This window comes from Oncorhynchus mykiss, chromosome 11 (assembly GCF_057628025.1).
Source record: "Oncorhynchus mykiss isolate SJ-2025 chromosome 11, ASM5762802v1, whole genome shotgun sequence".
Lineage (NCBI taxonomy): Eukaryota > Metazoa > Chordata > Actinopteri > Salmoniformes > Salmonidae > Oncorhynchus > Oncorhynchus mykiss.
In genome coordinates, this window is record NC_143032.1 from 50,123,952 (window position 1) to 50,144,442 (window position 20,491).

The 20,491-nt window shown below is 43.3% G+C and overlaps 2 protein-coding genes and 1 long non-coding RNA gene across 8 annotated transcripts in view; 2 read left to right on the forward strand and 1 right to left on the reverse strand.

Moving 5' to 3' along the window:
- Positions 1 to 20,491, forward strand: part of LOC149979609 (uncharacterized) — a 300,792-nt gene that overhangs the window by 263,393 nt on the left and 16,908 nt on the right. The window lies entirely within an intron of this gene.
- Positions 2,035 to 10,012, forward strand: LOC110535800 (AN1-type zinc finger protein 5). Of its 2 annotated transcripts, none has more exons than XM_021621090.3 (6): positions 2,035 to 2,244; positions 6,561 to 6,725; positions 7,174 to 7,276; positions 7,382 to 7,467; positions 7,740 to 7,859; positions 8,283 to 10,012. In XM_021621090.3, the coding sequence occupies exons 2-6, from the start codon at positions 6,563 to 6,565 to the stop codon at positions 8,429 to 8,431; spliced, it is 621 nt and encodes a 206-aa protein (XP_021476765.1). In that variant the 5' UTR covers positions 2,035 to 2,244; positions 6,561 to 6,562; the 3' UTR covers positions 8,432 to 10,012. The 2 variants fall into 2 exon arrangements, with proteins under 2 accessions (XP_021476765.1, XP_021476764.1); XM_021621089.3 differs by having other exon boundaries at positions 2,058 to 2,346.
- Positions 12,058 to 17,981, reverse strand: si:ch211-214j8.12 (uncharacterized). Of its 4 annotated transcripts, none has more exons than XM_021621091.3 (6): positions 16,766 to 17,703; positions 16,406 to 16,536; positions 15,742 to 16,060; positions 15,428 to 15,594; positions 13,523 to 14,676; positions 12,058 to 13,214 (listed from the first exon to the last, which is right to left on the reverse strand). In XM_021621091.3, the coding sequence occupies exons 3-6, from the start codon at positions 15,974 to 15,976 to the stop codon at positions 12,833 to 12,835; spliced, it is 1,938 nt and encodes a 645-aa protein (XP_021476766.3). In that variant the 5' UTR covers positions 15,977 to 16,060; positions 16,406 to 16,536; positions 16,766 to 17,703; the 3' UTR covers positions 12,058 to 12,832. The 4 variants fall into 4 exon arrangements, with proteins under 4 accessions (XP_021476766.3, XP_090046490.1, XP_021476768.3 ...); XM_090190364.1 differs by having other exon boundaries at positions 14,082 to 14,676; positions 16,766 to 17,441; XM_021621093.3 differs by lacking the exon at positions 16,406 to 16,536 and having other exon boundaries at positions 16,766 to 17,981.

A 20,491-nucleotide genomic window follows, 5' to 3' on the forward strand; every position in this document is an offset into this window, starting at 1 on the left:
TAGAATAAACAGGTTGTCTATCCCACCCTACAATAACACCTCCCACTTCCTCCTTGTGATTCACGTCTTGGGGGAACACGCTCACCTTTCCACCAATAAATGCCACAATCTAGGGGTCCCAGCAAAGAGCACCTAACACACACACACACACAAAATATACCCCACCCCAATGTTTATCTTTAGCCCAGGATGTCCTGTATGGTAAAAGGAGTGACGTTATGGTTGAGGGGGGCGTGTAGGGACTTTTATGTATACCCACACAGCAAACACACTGAATGTTCAGTGTTTATTCCCCATGTTCAAATACACACCCACTGAAACCACAAACATGTTTTCAACATAGGGTGCAAAGTGACACATTTAATGTGTGAAGATATTTGAGGGTGTTGTGCTGTTTTTGGTGTATAATGGTCTACAATTTCTTTTTAGAGTTTCCAGACAATAGGATCTCGACCTCCTTTGCAACATTATCTCACTCCACAAAGATGTTTCTGTTACAACAACACCTGCCGGTCAAGTTTCTCATGAAAGAGCAGAGCAGTCAGTACCTATTGACAAACAGTAGCTGTGTGTCTGATAGGTATGTCACCCAGTGCCGCCTCTAGCCCACGTGGGGCCCTAAGCGAGATTTGGTTTGGGTGCCCCACTCTGTGAATAGGCCCCCTCTGCATACAGGGGGCCCCCTCTGCATAAAAGCAAAGCACTGCTGACATGGGCAAATTGAGTGACTGTCAATAACCAGGCTTCCATCCAACATTTTTATGTGAGTAAAGTACATGTCAGATAAAAAAATTTCACCACAGGCCTGAAGGAAATAGGAAATTTGTCGGTAAACTTTCCAATCAACAAAACAAAACCCTAGACAAGTTGAGACTGTTACTAGCCGGCTACCACCCGGTACTCTACCTTAGAGACTGCATCTTAGAGACTGCTGCCATATGTGCATAGTCATTGAACACTGGTCACTTGAATAATGTTTACATAATATTTTTTGTTCTGAAATCGTTTCTGTAGTTAGATACATAGCTCACTCTAATATAGCTATGCTGTACACATCATTCTCAGTATCTTGAGTAAACACATCAAGCGTACACGTATAGACTACATTTGGATCACTGACTGCTATCTGGGTTTTTAATTATATTCGTTTCGACATTTGATCTTTAAAAAAATATATATATTATTTACATTTTACTGCATTGTTAGGAGCCAGTTACATATACACATTTCCCTGCACCTGCTATAACATCTGCTAAACTGTGTGCGCATCCAATGAACTTCGATTTATGTTTATATAGACCATCATATCGAAGTAAACTTGCAGTCACGCGACGATATGTTGTGTGGTCCTCCCACTACGACTCGAGAAAGTATGCAGTTTATTAGGCTACGGATTAAATAAATAATGAGGAATTTCACAGGGCGAAGAAAGTTAATGGTGATGAGCTTGATGCTCCTTTCCAATAAATATTGAAGGTCTTATTATGGTGACATGTTGATCGATGCTTGGCTGCCGTTTGACAAATACAAATTATCTTGCTGAATAATAATCCCATCATGTAGGCTATACCCGCACTACATATGCTAGCTGTTGATTTAGAAAGCATATGCAAAGACCAGAGTGGGAACATTCACTATATAACGCAACATTTTTGTGAGAAAAAAAAAAGACATCAGTCGAGTTGAAAATGCAATGGAAAACCATTTAACTTGAATATTTTGTATTCCTTACATGTTTTTATTTTATTTGATTATTTATTGATCTCGTATTGCAACACCCACACACCTGTCTGTGGACACAAATCTGATATTCACACAGAATAAACACATATGCTACCACAAGCCGGTCGGTGTTATTTGAAAGACTCATTTAGACACTTTGACTCATTAAGAATCATCGTATGGCTCGATATTCAAACTGTGGGTGGAATGGATGACAAATGAATGTGCAATAAATACGGTATACTCACCACACCTCCCCCATGCTATTACACGCGCTCCGGGGCTTCTACCGTAGCGAATCACTGTACGGTATTTTCACCGTGACGTCATCTGCCACTCCTCTTACTAAAGTAGGAAACAAACACCGCTCGACAGAGCAGAGGCGGGAGGGGGGGTGTAGAGAAAGAGAAGACATTTACACCTCTCACAGCTTCGGTCAAAGAAAAACAGCGAGAAAAGACATTTGGTGGACAGTACTCAACCAGACCATACATCGTGTGTACGTTTGATCAAATTGTGCAGGTGAGAATCGACATTTGAAACGGTTGGGTTGTCGTGGTGTATGGTTGAAGACCGAAAAAGGACACCGAAAATTGGATCAACATCAACTTAATATGGAATTTCGTAAGGAACCATTTTTATCAGAGCATCAATGAACTAGAAATATGTGTTGTCTTGTGGGGGGAAGGTCATATTTATCGTTGGTAGTTAGCCTCTGGTAAACAAGGTATAGCGAGCAAAAGCTGTCACCACCGCCTCGCTGAAAATATCACAAGCCTTCGAACGTGACCAGTCTGGCTGGGCCTGGGGAAAAAAGCAAGTCAGTCAGGGAGGGAGGGTCGCTAGCTAGCCATGTATGCTATAGTATCGGTTTTCAAGACTACGGGTAAAATAGCGACATAAGCTAATTCTCTGTGGTTGTACTTTATCTGAAAAAAAATCATTTAAAACGATACTAGTTAACAGCTAGTTGCAATTGCTAACCAGTTTTTGAGAATTGATAGCATGTTAGTTGATGCTGGTTGATTTCAATGAGTTTCATTTGAACGCGTAAGGAAATGTTAACATTGAATTCGGACAGGCACAAATAAAGAATTGGGGTGCCAGCCTAGGTGCAAAGATTCATTTGAGTAATGGAGGCGCTAACGTTATCAAAACACGGCCAAACAACAGGAAGAGATGGTTAGCAGACAAAGAAAGCACAAAAGAACAAGGGTCAAAACATGGCCTGTTCTAATTCACTAATCTAGTTACAGAACATTGTTAGCTCAATTGTTGTGGTGTTAATTTGTTCTAGACGAGTGTGCGACAAAGCACTATTATTGCCTTTGCTCTCGGCTATGTTGCTTGTCATGCGAATCTACGTTAGTTATCTGGCTAACTCTTGTCTCGTACTTAGCACTTTTTAGCTGTAGCGTGACTCGGTGGTTTTGGGCCAAATCAATCTATTTCATTTTGTTCTTTGTCTGACCAAGACCATGTATAGTAGCTAGGACACCCCGCAGCAATGTTCCAACATCTAACGTTAGTGGAAAGCCTTCCCAGAAGAGTGGAGGCTGTTAAAAGGGGGGAACCTACTCTATATTAATGCCAATGATTTTAGAATGAGATGTTCGACGAGCAGGTGTCCACGTAATTTTGGCCATTTAGTCCATCTGTAGGCTAGTTTTAGAGTAATTTCTTTAAATTCATGGTATATCTAGGTAAATCTGTCGTGAATAACCACATTGTGCCAATTAATAAGCCACCCCCCAAGGGTGTGCTTAGGGTACAGTCAGACACATTAATGCGTGTTTTGTTTCGTGTTGATTGCATTAATTAGTTTAAACAAATTAGCCTAGATAATAGTCACTACAGGCTCTGGAGTGGTGGAGCACATTGATTGACGTCGCCTCATAGACCCTGCTGCTCCCCGACAGATGTCAATGACAGTGAAGCAAAAATACTCACTATTTTGTGTTTCCAGGAAAATTGATGATTGCTTGCAAATGCTATTTATTTCTCTTTGAGAAAGCGATGATTGAGAGCATTTGTGTTCCATGCATATCCAGGTGGCAAACAGGTTGTCGTGCAGTACCGCCCGTGACAATCGAACATTTTGGCCCAGGCAACATGTTCTTCACCACAAAGTCATAAAAACACCACCTGTTTCTACAATTTCGCATTTGGAGGAAAAAATAAATAAATATTGACCTTGTGGCTGTGGTAACTAGTGTAAACCAGGCAACGTCAACAATTGTGGCGCTTGCAGGGGGCTTTGCAGTCAGCAGGCAGACACGTGATACAGTCGAAGAGGCTTTTCTAAGGAAATCCTTACGTGACAGGCCACCTTGGTGGAGGTTGGGGACTACACTATGGGGTTGGAGAGTGCAAAGGGCTGTCAGAATTTTATGTTTGTCCTTCGCATCCTCGCAGGGCCATGACACTGACATCTCTGAATGTTCTGAGCAGGCTGCTGTGGCCCCTTCCTGGCAGAGCATTTTTTTTTAAATGTTATCGTCATCTATAATATAAATCTGTTTATTTCTCTTGCAAAATTAACCGTTCAGTACCTGGAACTTAAAGACATGCTCCTGAACTTTGGCCCCTAAGTATTTTTTTTTACCTCCAACTTTGGGCTGGATGTGTCTGTGTAGTTCGTGCATGCAGAATTACTAGTTTACCTTAATTAGCTATGTAATCCCAAATTTGAAAACATGGGCCAGCTCCCTAGCAATTCAAGTTCAACCAATGAGTTTCAGCCCCTCAGCATTTGAGTGACACCAAGCGAGAGGCACACATTGCAGAGTGAGAGAGATGGCAATGAGGTGGTACACAAATCTGCAGATGCAGTACCTTTGCAAAGTATTCAGACCCCTAGACTTTTCCCACATTTTGTTACTCTACTTATTCTAAAAATGTTTTTTATTTATTTATTTTTTAATAAAAATGTTCTCTCAACAATCTACACACAAAAACCTGTAATGACAAATGTATAAATTTTAGCAAATTTATATAAAAAAAGAAATACCTTGTTTACATAAGTATTCTGACCCTTTGCAATGAGACTTGAAATTGAGTGCCGGTGCATCCTGTTTCCATTGATCATCCTTGAGATGTTTCTACAACTTGATTAGAGTTCACCTGTGGTAAATTAAATTGATTGGACATGATTTGGAAACACTTGTCCCATATAAGATTTCACAGTTGGCAGCGCATGTCAGAGCAAAAACCAAGTCACAAGGTCGAAGGAATTGTCCGTAGCTCAGAGCTCAGAGAGGATTGTGTCGAGGCACAGATATGAGGAAGGGTACCAAAACATTTCTGCAGCATTAAAGGTCACCAAGAACACAAAGTGGCCTCTATTATTCTTAAAAGGAGAAGTTTGGAACCACTAAGACTCTTCCTAGAGCTGGCCCCCCGGCCAAACTGACCAAGAACCCGATGGTCACTCTGACAGAGCTCCAGAGTTCCTCTGTGGAGATGGGAGAACCTTCCAGAAGGACAACCATCTCTGCAGCACTCCACCAATCAGACCGTAATGGTAGAGTGGCCAGACGTAAGCCACTCCTCAGTAAAAAGCACATGACAGCCCGCTTGGAGTTTGCCAAAAAGGCACCTAAAGGACTCTGACCATGAGAAACAAGATTCTCTGGTATGATGAAACCAATATTCAACTCTTTGGCCTGTATGCCAAGCATCACATCTGGAGGAAACCTGTCCCCATCCCTATGCTGAAGCATGATGGTGGCAGCGTCATGCTGTGGGGATGTTTTTCAGCAGCCGGGACTGGGAGACTAGTCTGTATCGGGGCAAAGATGAACAGAGCAAAGTACGGAGAGATCCTTGATGAAATCCTGCTTCAGAGCGCTCAGGACCTCTGGCTGGGGTGAAGGTTCACCTTCCAACAGGACAACAACCTTAAGCAGACAGCCAAGACAACACAATAATGGCTTTGGGACAAGTCTCAATGTCGTTGAGTGGCCCAACCATAGCCTGGACTTGAACCCAATTGAACATTTCTGGAGAAACCTGAAAATAGCCGTGCAGTGACGCTCCCCATCCAACCTGACAGAGCTTGAGAGGATCTGTGTGTAGATTGATGAGGAACAAATTTAATTCAATCAATTTTAGAATAAGGCTGTAACATATCAAAATTAGGAAAAAGCCAAGGGTTCGGAATACTTTCTAAATGCACTGTATGTGACATAGTAAACAGTGATCACTTTTGGCTTATGAGCACTACTTTGACAACTACTGGCTAAAAAGTATATAAAAGTTCCAGAGAATCTCGTGTCTTGCTACAGCACCTTCGAGGGTTAATGACAAAACTGATCAGCAAATGTGACTCCTCGGTCTATTCTCCCCCTATTGGCACTATTCTGTCTATTATTCTTGTCACACACAGGTGGTGAACATTGTAAATAAATATCCATCAACATGTGCTTAATCGTGACAAGCTGGAGGAGGAACAGCTGACACTATTATAGGCCTAGTCATTTATGGTAATGACACATCCTCGTCCTGACTCCTGTTGATGTGAGCAGCTCCTGCCAAGGAGGGGAACTGAAAGTCTTAGGCCTAATTCGTCTCGCCGTTCGTTCTGTTTTCTTGTGCACAACGAGGAATTTCAACCCTCTAACTTTGGTAGTAGAATTCTTGCTTCAATGGATGTATTTTTTAATTTTCTCTCCCGTTTCTTCATTAGTTTTAAATTTCCTTCCTAGTATGTTATTTTCAAATGTATGTGCCTAACCATCACCTACATTTGGTCACCTAAGACACACTGTTACGCATGCAGACACACACACACACATACTCCCACACTAACAAGGTACCTTGCTCCCATTTGTTGACAGCGATGGCCCAAGAGACGAACCCGAGCCTGACGCCTGTGCTTTGTGCCACTGGCTGTGGTTTCTATGGCAACCCCAGAAACAATGGCATGTGCTCGGTCTGCTACAAGGAGCATCTGAACCGACAGCAGAGTAGTGACTGCAGCTTGAGCCAACTTAGCCCAATGGGTAAGTTCCCCCTCCACCCTCTCTCTTACTGACCTCACAAATCTACTTCAAACAGTGCTTCCCCCTCCCCTCCACCCCCTAAAAATCACTATTTGCATTAGGATTGTCACGATACCAGTATTGCGATACTAAGATACTATTTGGTCCTTTAAAAAAACTACTGTATGACACATATTGTGTGCTATTGCTTGGAAAGGAAACGTGATTCTGGGTGACAACATAAGGCTGCTTGTTTCCAACAATAGGACTGTTTTTCTCAGGAAATTTTGCCCACTTCATGTTTTGTTTCATTGCCAAGATACCTCGGAATATTGCGATTCTGGTATCGCGATAACGCTAATTTGCATACACGTTATGGACCAGCTGCACTCTTGAGTGGAAACCGTTGAACCAAAATTGAGTTTCGTCTCCCATCTGAGGTTGATGTTTTGCTTTTGCTGTGTCACAGGAGCAGTCGGTAGTCCTACCTCTGAGGCCTCAGCCATCCAGAGGCTAGAGGCCAGTCTCGCCAAAGTAGACCCTTCATCTGGCTCTGCTACAGACATGGCTAGGTAAGGTGTGCTTGTTTGTCCGCATGTGCTACAATGGATGTCTTATTGCTTTATGCGCTCTCATATCTGTAACTTAGAATTTTCTTTCATTCGCCCCCTCTGCAGAACTATTCAAGGCTCTCTTCCAGTGACTCAACAAATGACCGAGATGAGCATCTCAAGAGAGGATAACCCAGATTCCCTAGAGCCTGGTAAAACACACACTTCTAGAGGGAAACATTGCTCTGTTCGACCCACTTTAGCATTGGCTATTTCGATGCACCCTGACTTGTATACTTTGCAACCAACTGTGGTTTTACATACAGCCTCAAACACAGGCTGCCTAAAATAAACCAGATTAAAAATACCCTTGTATGTGAGTGCTGAAACTGCCTCAGAAAAAACACAGGAACAGTTCTATTTGAATCCGAAGACTGAAAGAAGTATATATTTAAGTGCTTTTCTCCTCTGTTTTCTCCTTCAGTTGTGAGTCAGCCTACTGCGTCTAGCCCCGTCACGGCCAGCGGCGACGAGGCCAAGGAAGACACCCCCAAGCCCAAGAAGAATAAGTGCTTCATGTGCCGCAAGAGGGTGGGCCTCACAGGTGAGCGTGCCACAGCAGGACGTGGTGCTTCTCAAATGAAGTGGGATGACAGGGTTGAGCAATGCATACGACGTCATGCCTTCTTGCGAAAGAGGTTGGCCATGTTCCAGGCCACCTACACTGCAGTTGCACAAGTTGTCAAGTCATACTGATGGCATTTCTGCAATGTAAAACACTACTTCCGCATTTGTGATTGGCCTCAGATCTCTACTATGCATAAATGGTGTCTAACACGCAGGAACCCCATCAATATCACTTATTTATCTGGTCATCTGCGCAATGCGGCTGCATCGTAGGTGGTTTGGAATGTAACCCTAGTCTTCCTGTGTGTTTGGTCTTATCAGAGGTTCATTCTTATTGAGTTGGTGTTTGGTTCATACTGTGGTTCCCCTCTAATCTCTGACCTTTTGAACTCTACTCCAGGGTTCGACTGTCGCTGTGGGAACCTGTTCTGTGGTGTCCATCGGTACTCCGACAAGCACAACTGTCCTTACGACTACAAGGCTGAGGCAGCTGCCAAGATCCGCAAGGAGAACCCTGTTGTGGTCGCTGACAAGATCCAGAGAATATAGGGTTAAGAACCATCCACACAGAGACTAGAGTATGATGTCGAACCCTTGACATGAACACTGGCACGAGTGGCAAAAGGATGTCATTTTTAAAGTCACAACCTTGAGAAAGGACAGAGATCCTGCCCGTTGGGGAGATGCATGAACGGTCACTTTTTTGTTACGTTTATTATTTTTTTTCCCTCTTTGCTGATATTCTGTGTATATATAAAAAAAACATATTTTAAAAGAGCAGCCCACAGACGTGTCTGTTCTGCAGAACCTATATCTATCTGGACGTTCTATCACAACTGAATATGGCCCCTGAGCTGTTTGGCCACTTTGTTGCCAAATAGCCGACAGCTATTCTTTTCTAAAGTTATGTGCACATGCAGTATCCCGACGAGTTCAGTTGAATCTCCATTTCTACGTTCCGTTCCCATTAGTGTCAGTCGGGTCAGTTGTCCGATAGGTATGACTATCTCCCAAAATGCAGGTGGGCTTTTATCCCCCAGACTGTGACCTGCCTACCTCACAGCAGCAGGTCATGTTTCTCCTCATCACAATGTCCACGTGAAGCTTTTTCCTAATCGTCTTCGTCTCCCCTTACAATCACTTCATTATTTCCAGAGGAAGGGGTTACCTCTGACATTTTTAAAGCAGTCCTTAGGCACCTTTTCTGTTTGATCACCCGAACGCCGCGGCCCGTCTTTATGGTCATTGTAAGAGGTGTGAGAAGGAGTACAAAAACACATTTTTACCAACTATCATGTGGGACAGGACTTTTAGTCAAGGAGGTCCTAGACTAATCTACGGTCAGAATCTCCCAACTGTGGTCTCGGCAGAGGGTTGCGTGCATTGACCCTGGTGCAGTTCTCTGGGTGAGACTTGGGCACTACCCATCTTTTATTGGCTATATGGGGGGGGGGGGGGGGGGTGAATGGGAGAGCAACCCCATGCAGTAATATCTTAAATCATGTAAAATATCTGAATGAATTGCTAGGTCATTATTGTATCTGCTGAGAGACATGTTTAATCCCTGTTTTTTATATACATTAACATAGTACTGATATTAGCACATGTATTCAGTGCAGTTGTGAAGTTAGGGTATATGAGACAGCCTTGCTTTGTGTTGATTTTGGTGTGCGTGTTCAGTGGGTTTGAGTGAACACATGGGTGTCAGATTGTGTGCACCTCCACTTCATTTTGTGAAGCAATATATCCCGTAGCTCTGCACATGTTTCCAAGGCTACAGGAGCATGGCAGAACTGAGGTTTTGATAACTAGATTCCAGAGTTGGATTCCAACTGATCTTTTCAGCTTTCTTTCCCCTATTGGTCTGTGTGATTGATCTAGAGCAGCGTGTGTGTGTGAGACTTTCCTTGGCTGTGTGAAACATTGATACAAGTGTGTCCTGTGTAGATTTTTCTTCTCCCATAGGGATGAGGTTTTTACTTTTTAAAACAAAGGTATCCATTTCAGTTTTTTCCTTTTAGTTATGCAAATTTGTACAAAAAAAAAACTGATATTTATGAATGACATAATCTTGCTACCCAGCATTACAGCATAATTGTATCATGTAAATAAAGACTGTGTACAGAGACATTGCAAGGTTTGGTTGTTTACATTATAGGAGTAAATATGTGGGCCAGTCAGACTGTTTGGAAGCACAGTTTTCAAACCCGGTGTTTTCTCGCACACCTGTCACGGGCTTGGGGGGGGGGGTGCGTCGGCAGAAGGATTCATGCTAGCAGCTGCTCAGACAGTGCAGGCCTGGGAGAGAGTACGAGAGGGAGACTGCAAAGATGACTACTCTGCTCTACTCCCCTGGTACCTCAATGCCATCCCTCCCTGCCTCTGTGCATGGAGGGAAAAAAGAGGACGGCTGATGTGGGACATGTGCCGGGGGATCAGAGAACCAACGTGTTCTGTTCAACCTGACCCATGAACAGCTGGGGAGGTCCTGTAGCCTCCCTCTATGGGTTGGGACAGACACACATTCCTACCCCCCTAGCGGACAGACCCTTAATTTCTTATGGGTGTCTGTATTTCACTTGCCATTTGTGTGTATTTCTGGAAAGCTGGTTCAGTGTTTGACATCACAGTGACAGATGTGGATATGACATGAATGCACCTCTGTCTACTGTGGGGAGTTGGGAAGGAACACTGAGCTAGGGGAACTAAGGTAAGGAAGGAGATTGTTTCTGAATTCCAAATTGACCTCTAGCCCCAACACCCGAGCCACTAATGTAGATCTGAGAGGATTGGATAAGTGTTATGGTAATAGCTTCTTTCCTTTAGATTGACAACATTTCCCCCCAGCCATACAGGAGGGGGTTGGTTTTGGATTCAGGGAACGAGAGCACGCTCACAAGTAGGGCCATAGGGGAAAGTGGGAGTGTTTTGAGAGAATTGGGCGAGTTCACGGTGAACATGGGAAATGGACAGGCTTGAGATTATGAAGGGGTGACCTGAGGTAGCGTCACTAAGCTCTCGGAGCGTAACCAGATTAGACCAGTCTGAGCCCGGTCCCTTACCATACAGAACACTCTAAACACAGACACCTTTTCCATTCCCTTTGACCTGTTCTCTGCTTCTCCATCCTTATCAATCCTTCTGACATGTGTTCCTCTCTTTTGCCCAGACTAAATGGATAAAGAGAAAAAGAGAGTGTGGGGGAGAGGGAGACAGGTTCGCAGGCTTGCCCTTGTTCTAGGTTTAACGTGTCAGTAGCCATCAAGGAAGCTCCTTTGAATCACTGAGATTTGAGTCATTGAAAGGGAACAGGGGAGGGGTAGTGGGAGAAAAGGGTTAGTTGGTTAGTGATCAGGGATGGGGGAAAAAGTAACTTATTGTGAAAGTCAAGTGTTTCATTAACATGACTAAGATAGGTAACCTTTAGATAGGTCAAGAGGTCACAACTTTTGAGTGATTGGGACAAAGCAAACGTGCTATTTGTCTTGACCTAGTTTTACATTACTGTGTTTGAAACTGCTAACCACCTGCTGGGGACAAGCATTAGAGGATATTGTGACAAAGGACCTGCCCGGGGACACTTTAGGCATTCCAGAAATTCTTGGAGGCAACGCAGCAGCCAGAGTCAGGTAAACCACAAATTCAGCAACTTTGTAGGTGAATAATATATTGAAAAGATGGATCTATTGAATGCAGTATAATTTTATACAATAAAAAAGTCATTAAAAAGCTATGACAAATTATTCTTGTTATAAGAATGTTTTTTTGTCTTTTGTCTATAGTGATAATATATATTATAAAGTGGGTGGTTCGAGCCCTGAATGCTGATTGACTGAAAGCCATGGTATATCAGACTGTATACCATGGGTATGACAAAGCATTTATTTTTACTGCTCTAATTATGTTGGTAACCAGTTTATAATAGCAATAAGGCACCTCGGGGGTTTGTGATATATGGCCAATATACCACGGCTAAGGCCTGTGTCCAGGCACTGCGTTGCATAAGAACAGCCCTTAGCCATGGTATTTGGCTGTATACCACACCCCCTCGGGCCTTATTGCTTAATTCTACAACAGGGGCAGGCACCTAGATTCAGCCGCAGGCCGATCCTTGTCGAAGTGGATGGTCAGGAGGCCGGAACATAATGATAATAATTTGTACACTGCAAATTGACCACAACTAAGCCCACAAATATTGTATTTGAAAATAAATAATTACACACTTTGATTACATTGAGACACGATCACATGCAGTGCCTTCAGAAAATATTCATACTCCTTGACTTATTCCACATTTTGTTGTTACAGTCTGAATTCAAAATGTTTTTTTATATATTTTTATCTCACCCTTCTACACACAATACCCTATAATGAAAAAGTAAATGTTTTTAGAAATGTTTGCAAATGTATTAAATACAGAACTCTCATTTACATAAGTCTTCACACCCCTGAGTCAATTCCTGTTAGAATCATCTTTGGCAGCGATTACAGAGGTGAGTCTTTCTGGGTAGGTCTCTAGAAGCTTTGCACAATATTTGCACATTCTTCTTGAAAAAAAATCTTCAAGCTCTGTCAAGTTGGTTGTTGATCATTGCTAGACAGCCATTGTCAAGCTGATTTAAATCAAAACTCTAACTAGGCCACTCCAGTGTATATTTGGCCTTATGCTTTAGGTTATTGTCCTGCTTAAAGGTGATGTCGTCTCCCAGTGTCTGTTGGAAAGCAGACTGAACCAGGTTATCCTCTAGGATTTTGACTGTGCTTAGCTCTATTCTGTTTATTTAAAAAAAAACGTCCTAGTTTTTGCCGATGACAAGCATACATATAACATGATGCAGCCACCACCATGTTTGAAAATATCAAGAGTGGTACTCAGTGATGTGTTGGATTTGCCCCAAACACACAGTATGTGTAAATGAGGGTGCCCCTGTCTGGCAGATGTAAAGCACATCATGTCCAGGTGATAGTGATACAACGTTGCCTCCTGGTGGCTGTCCTCTGTAGCTGCCTCACGTTGTCTAGGCTCACTGCCCAGCATCCTCTCAGGTCCAGGCTGCTCAGACGCCTGTTGATGGTCATCAGGCCCGACGCCGTCTCCATGGAAACGTCACTGCGGACAAGACTGAGGTGACATAGTTGTTGTAGTGGAGGGCTGTTGGGTCGGGCGGTGGGGCGCTTCAGAAGCTTCTGGAACACAGGCTCCAGCGGACAAGGCACTGCCACCAGAGAGACCCTCTCCAGGAGGGGAGAGCCGGATAGTACGCACCACAGCGCCCCCTCCAGAGACCTCCAGGACATGACGGTCTTCATCTGGCGCTGGTCATAGGAGAAGCTGGAGGAGAGAGAGACAGATGAGCACTAAACAGGATATCACAACTTCAATGGGAAGAGATATACAGAAGCTTAAACAATGGTGCAGTCAACACCATAGCGGGGGGCGGGCTTACATCCTGGGGAAGTCAACACTAAATACAGATATCCAGAGGTTTCAGGGGATCGCATGACCCACTCACCAAGACAGGACCTGTGGAGAAAATGACTGGGGATTCCCAGCTGGCATGTGGCCCATTGAGTCGTACCTATGACACCCTACAGAGAGGGCATAGCGAGTTAACTCTATTTGTACAGCAGTTGACCTACTTTAGGGAGAGAGAGCACAGTTGTGGTAGACAGGGTAGATCCCTGTCCTCGTCCTCGTCCTCCTCCTCTTCCTCCTGGGGGGCTAAAGGAGGCTCAGCGTGGACGACGAGGCTCCTCAGCCTGGGACAGGCGTGAAGGAGCTCCAGCATGGGTGTCTGAGAGCTGGTTCTGACCCCTTCCAGGGTGAGAGAAACCAGGGAGCCCTTCATAGCACGCAGGGCAGGCAGCAGCTCATCCAGGGGCCCTGTGAAGCGCACAGAGAGTCCCCTCAGCTGGCCTGCCCACCTGGCCAGGCCTGCAGCGAGACAAGACCCCTGGCTAGGCCCACCCTCCTCACAGTCCAGTGATATAGAGCGCAGCTCGGGGCAAAGCTGACTTACAGCCTCCAGAGTCCCACCAGACATGCCCTGCGCCTCCCTTAGACGTAAGGTAAAGCCCTCACCCCCTGCCCCCCCCACTCCCTCTTCTCTTCCTTTCTCAACACTGTCTTCTTCTATTTCCTTCCTTGATCTCATCTGGGCGTCACCTCTTCCACCTCCAACTCCCCTTGTCTCCTCACCTGTACCCTCATCCTCACTCTCACCCTCACTCGCCCACGAGAAACGGTTGTCATTTTCCTCCTCTTCAATTTCCTCCACATCCGCTCCTGATATGCCGCCTGTGTCTGTGGCCCTCCCACTCTGCCTCCTCTCCCTCCACACCTCCCAGAGACTGGGCAGCCCCTCATTGGTCGTGAACTCCTCAGTCCCTCCGAACTCCCTGCTGTGTATGAGGCCACAGGCCTCCCCCAGGCCCTCCATTGCCACTCTCTCCAGCCACGGCAGGGAGAGCAGGAGGAAGGCCACGGCAGCCACCCCGTCTTCATCCCCCTCCCCAAAGCCCACATCCAGAGCCAGCAGGCTGCTGAGGGGGGGTGGGGAGGCGCAGGAGGAACCCCTCAGGCAGAGCAGGCCTGCGGGGGGCAGGAATTGGCAGCGGGACACGTCGAGGTGGCGCAGCGCGGGGCAGTGGCGGGCAACCACCTCCACAACCTGTCTGTCACAAGGGGTGCCAGCCAGAGAGAGGGAGCGCAGGGAAGGCAGACAACGCAGCAGGTCACACTGGACATGGGCAGACACCTGCTGGGCTCCAGAGAGGTCCATGGAATGCAGGCTCTGAGGGAGATAGGGAGAACCCATACATACAGTGAGCTCCAAAAGTATTGGGACAGTGACACATTTATTGTTGTTTTGGTTCTGTACTCCAGCACTGAGTGACGATGAGTGAGAAAGTTAGAGGGATACATTTCATACTCTCTCAGAAACGCTAACCTCCCCTGTTATTGTCATAGTGAGAGGTTAGCAGCATGTCTTAGGGTTATGATATTTGTGCGTCTAACTTTCTCACTCATCATTATTTACGATTAATTCAGGATTATCCGTAAGTGGTGTAGAAGTGTTGCTACATATTCTATTCTTATTTACAATATAAGTGACTCCAAAATGACACAATAGATTATTTACAATTAATTTCTGTTGGGCACAAAATAATCTGAAGCACAACCAAAACAAACAGCAAATGCATCCAACAAGTTTGTAGAGTCACAAGCTTGACGTAATCATTGCGTGCTAGGAATATGGGACCAAATACTACATTTTTGTCCCAATACTTTTGGTCTCATAAAATTGGGGGACTATATACAAAGTGCTGTCGTTTCTAAACGGTTTACCCGATATTGATGAAAATACCCCCAAATTAAAGTTGACAGTCTGTACTTTATTAACCTCCGTCATTATATAATTTCAAATCCAAAGTGCTGGAGTACAGAGCCAAAACAAAACAAAAAATGTGTCACTGTCCCAATACTTTAGGAGCTTACTGTAACACATACTATAAATTATAAGGGGGACCAAAGCCTGTCCTAACCTGGCAGCGAATCCCGATGAGGGTGCAGAGGCTGGGGGTGACCAGAGCAGAGTGGCCCCCAAGAGATAGGGTTCTGAGCTGAGGGATCAACAGGAGGTGTAGCGCCGCACGGGACAACTCACACCTGGAGGACAGGACAGACAGGAGCTCCTCTACCAGCTCAGCCGCTAGAGAAAGAGACAGACAGAGAGGGGACACAGACACATACACACTTTTACCAGTAACTAGTGGACTAATCATGTGCACATTTACAAATGACCAGCAATGGCATCATATACATACACAATCCCTTCCAGTTCCTATGACAGACTTACGCAGCAGGGTGAAGGGGCCCATGACATATCTGAAGAAGTACTGATCCATGTAGTTGTCAGCGTAGTCTTTGACCCACATTTCCTTCATGTTCTCCGCCAAGTTCCACAGACAAAGCTGGGTCAGTCGGGGAGGGTGATCATCATCCTCCTCCCATCTTCCTCGTCCTCTAATCTTCCTCTTTCTCACTGCCCGTTTCGCAGCCCTGGGCTCCATCATGGCACGGAATAGAGGCATCTCCAACTCTCAGCTGGCTCAAGGATCAATGTAGTCTACAGTACTGGCACCATTGTTTCCTTGCAGGTATGGAAATATATGCAGCTGAAGGGCAGAGAATAATAACATTGTAATAAAGAGAGTAATAACATTGTAATAAAGAGAGTAATAACATTGTAATAAAGAGAGTAATACCATTGTAATAAGGAGAGTAATGCCATTGTAATAAAGAGAGCAATAACATTGTAATAAAGAGAGTAATACCATTGTAATAAAGAGAGCAATAACATTGTAATAAAGAGAGTAATACCATTGCAATAAAGAGAGCGATAACATTGTAATAAAGCTACAGTCTACAGTTCACACACAGTAAAAATAAAGGTTAATTACACAAATTACATTTTTCACATATTTGAAATATAATAAAACTTAGGAGTTCGGCCGACATACATTTTTCTCAGCAACCCTTGAGCCGGGGGGGGGGGGGGGGGGGGGGGGGGGGACGGACATCCGTATTGTTGAAAGTACCAAGTAGGTCGGACCTACTGTTGAATTTACCGTAAAAGGTTTATCAGCTGTACCTTAAAATAACAACCTTTGATTTAGGGGTATCGTTGCCAACAAACAGCACATGAACACAACATAGACCTAACGTACTATCGCCAATAACAGTTTATTTGTGGGTGCGAAATTGGATGCAACACTGTCAGATCAACGTTATTGTTTACTTAGACAACAGCTTAACTCGCAATATTTTTTTTTAGCTGAAAACAGGCAATACAATATTTTACAATATTCTTTCCAATTTACCGTTTATTTCCTGGTGTTAGAATCCGACTGTAGGTGTTCGGGTCCGGGGCGTTGACATCGGGTGAGGAAATATGGGGAACGTTCAAGAACCCCAACCGTTAGTGTTTAAAACGGATGTTGATGCGTCTAGCTCAGTCTATAATCTATCACACATATACATACATTTGTATGTTGCATAAGAAGAACATTTATTTATAGTGACGTCCTATGTTTATTTGTTATTGTACATACAAATAGGTATAGAGGCTACATTTATCCTAGTTCTAAGTACGCTTCATACCTCTTTATCTTGAGGAATTGGTATAAAATAATTTAAATATAAATGGTATAACATCCAATGTTGATAGGTATTAGGATGTTATAAACTCAGTGTCTTTCAAAATACTGTATGTAGGCCTATAGGAGATTATATTTACATTGAAATAATCAAACTAGTCCCAGCAGTTGTAATCAAAATGTTATGTGCTCGATTTCCTCTCTGGATCAATGAGCTCAGTCCCTCGATCAGCAGAACGGAGCGGTATCGTGTGTAAAGGGGGTTAGGTTCAAATCTAATTTTATTTGTCACATGCGCCGAATACCGAATTTACAGTGAAATGTTTACAAAAACACAATAGCACAATTGGTTACGGGATCGTAAACCGGCTGCCATCTCCTTCGTCGCCATTCTTCTTCAAGTTAACCTCCACTGTACGACTGCCCCATACTGGTCTCAACCAGTGATCCTCTGCTTCGCACTGATAACATGTACAGCATATGTGCCAACATGTACAAAAATGTAATAAAAATGCCATGTGTAACGGATTTATGAACATATCGTGACAGCCACCCATGAACATATCGGTTGAGCCACCCAAACGGTACCAATTGGACTGCTCCATCCGTGACATTTCAAGCTTGTTGTGGAGTGAGTTTACGATATGTTCTTAACTCCGTTAAACGTTTTATTTTGGAACATATGCTGTAAATGTTATCAGTCACATAAAGCCTACCTACAGGTAAAGTACATACACTGACAATCAGTGCTTAAATGTGCAAATCGGGAAGCGACGGAACAAAAAGTGAGCGCGAAAGGGGTGTGACCTGGGGAGCTGAAGTACTCGTAGGCAAGGCATACATTATTATATATTTTTTTTAACATTGCATGCATATCATCGCATTACCGTAGTGGCATAGAGCAGTAGAGGCACTTACAAAACTTGCGTACATGGGTAACATTTTTTAGTAGCCTAGGGGTCCGGGAAAAATGTGGCCTTTTATAAACGCATTTCCTGCAATTATACATAATTTTACAACCGAGGTAAAACCAGTTTCAGGTTGAATATTCGCCTGTAGTTTACTTACGTCCAACAACAGCAGTTAGGGACCGTCAACATAGTGACAAATCTAATTTTTCACATTTCAATAGCTCTTTAACCATTACTCCTAAAAAATGTCTAATCTGGTTCTAGATAACCCGATGGCATAGACACACATTGCACACACTTTTTTAATGTCTCGCACTATTTTAAATGATTTATTTACATTTTTGAATTTCAATAGCTCTTTGGTCATATGACCTACTGACTTCAACAAGGTTCAGAATGAACACTCAGTGGGCCTACACATTGCAAACCCTTTAGTTTGTCCATTTTCATCTCACACATTTTTACATGAATTTTTCAAACAAACATTCTAATTTCAATAGCTCCTTGGTCATGTGACCTACTGAATTCAAACAAGGTTCAGAATGTCCACTGACTACCCTTGTATAGTCAGTGGACTATAGTTATTCCATTGTAATGGATCTAATACATAAACCTTTTACATCCATTCATACATGTATATTTTTTAATGAAATACTATGAAAAACTCTCTTGGCTGCTGGCTCGGTCACTTTCAGACATGTACAGAGCAGACTGAAAGGAGAAGGGTAGCTCTTGACTTGAACCACAGGGGTTCTCTGTTTGCAAGAGAGTAATCCAAAAGGCACAGACACACCCATTGACTTTCAATTGGCACCTGTATGTATTCTCTCCTGATTGGTCTCCATGGTGCTTAGTCAATGGGAACTCCATTGCCGGCCCCATCATAAAGTTTTTTACACAGTCTGACTAAGTGCCAGAAGTATGAGGAGAGACATCCTCCTTTGTATGTATGGGAACAAATATTTCCTAACACGTAGGATGTATTCTTGGACAGATAGAAGACACAATGCAAAAAAACATTTATTTTTTTACTAATTACTGTCCATGAGTAACCTCAACCTTGTGGGTCTGTGGGTGTTTGAGCTAATAAAGTGCCAACTCAATTCTACCACTGACTAGTCTCTCATGCCCCTATGAATGGGGACACAGGGAAATAGTTTTTAATCTAAACCAGGCCTTTTTTACTGGAGTACACTAACCCCTAATTGGGGCTCTTTTCTTGACACACAACAGCAGTTTACCAGATAAGAAGTCAAGAAGATCAAACCTTAGATGGTTGTAAGGGTGTATTACGTCCTGTGCTGGCCCCATTGTCATATCCTTTCTGGATTCTGAGTGGGAAAATCATAGCTAAAAAATGCCTCTGTGGGAATGTATTATGTCCGTCCTACATGTAGTGTTGGTACATGGAATAATCTTCAACTGCATATATCATATCAAGTATTATGTTCAACAACAACTGAAATGCTCAGATATTATTTTGACGAACACACTTTGGTGCTTACAATTCATTCTCTATCGTCATAGACTTGATGGGCACTGTCATCTGTGATCTTTGTGATATGACTTTCCTTAAGCACGTACTGATGAAACTGTCACTTAATATTTTTTTTCTTAAAGTCTACAAACACTCTACATGTATTCACTCTGTTATAAGGTTGGATCCTATATGCTACTTTCATTATTCTCCTGTAAATGGTTCAGTGCCTATAATTTAGGCTGTGTGTAGAATGGGGCATGAAGGAAATGACCTCTACTAGATTATAGTGATAAGGAAATCAGCATACAGTTTTGGACTGTGTATTAATTTGCCTATAACTAATCAGAATTCCATTGTTTACATAAAAAGAGAACACTTCAATATGAGAAGATCCTGCCATGGAAAAGAAGACTGGGTGGACATAAAGTGGAAAGGAGGGGAAATAACTCACACTATGCAGGACACCTTCAGCTGTGTGGTCTTTGTATTGCAGGTTTGATAGTTAGATTTTCAATAATGAATGTTGCTGTTATGTGACAATTAGGTCAAAAACTGCATTTTATTTTTTGGTGTAGATGGCCAAGGAAGATGCACAAAACTTTCCCAACATCCCTTCCCAAATTGATATAGAACCTTTACAAAACCACATGGAGCAAGTGCGAAAAGAAATGGCTGAGGATATACTAAAAATGTCTGGTATGTAATGACATTTAATTCAAAGTAAATGTAAATTCTTTATTTTATGTAGTTGTGTGGGACAGCCATATGTTCAGTTCATGTCTATGATTTCAGAGTTCAACAAAGCCAACAACTGCTTCATGTGTGCCACTGATAAAGAACCTTCACTGTATATAGACTTTTTCTATTGTGTTATTGACTGTACATTTGTTTATCCCATGTGTAACTGCATTGTTGTTTGTGTCACACTGCTTTGCTTTATCTTGGCCAGATCACAGTTGTAAATGAGAACTTGTTCTCAACTGGCCTGCCTGGTTAAATAAAGGTGAAATAAAAAATTAATTAAAAAAACCTGGATGTGGCTCAGACTGACTGGGTTAG

Coding starts and splice junctions, on each gene's coding strand:
- LOC110535800 (XM_021621089.3), top strand. Junction 6,726..7,173: donor GAGCCAACTTAGCCCAATGG/GTAAGTTCCCCC, acceptor GCTGTGTCACAG/GAGCAGTCGGTAGTCCTACC. Junction 7,277..7,381: donor TCTGCTACAGACATGGCTAG/GTAAGGTGTGCT, acceptor CCCCCTCTGCAG/AACTATTCAAGGCTCTCTTC.
- si:ch211-214j8.12 (XM_021621093.3), bottom strand. CDS start 15,976: ATGCCTCTATTCCGTGCCATGATGGAGCCCAGGGCTGCGAAACGGGCA. Junction 15,595..15,741: donor GGGCCCCTTCACCCTGCTGC/GTAAGTCTGTCA, acceptor CTCTTTCTCTAG/CGGCTGAGCTGGTAGAGGAG. Junction 14,677..15,427: donor TCATCGGGATTCGCTGCCAG/GTTAGGACAGGC, acceptor TATCTCCCTCAG/AGCCTGCATTCCATGGACCT.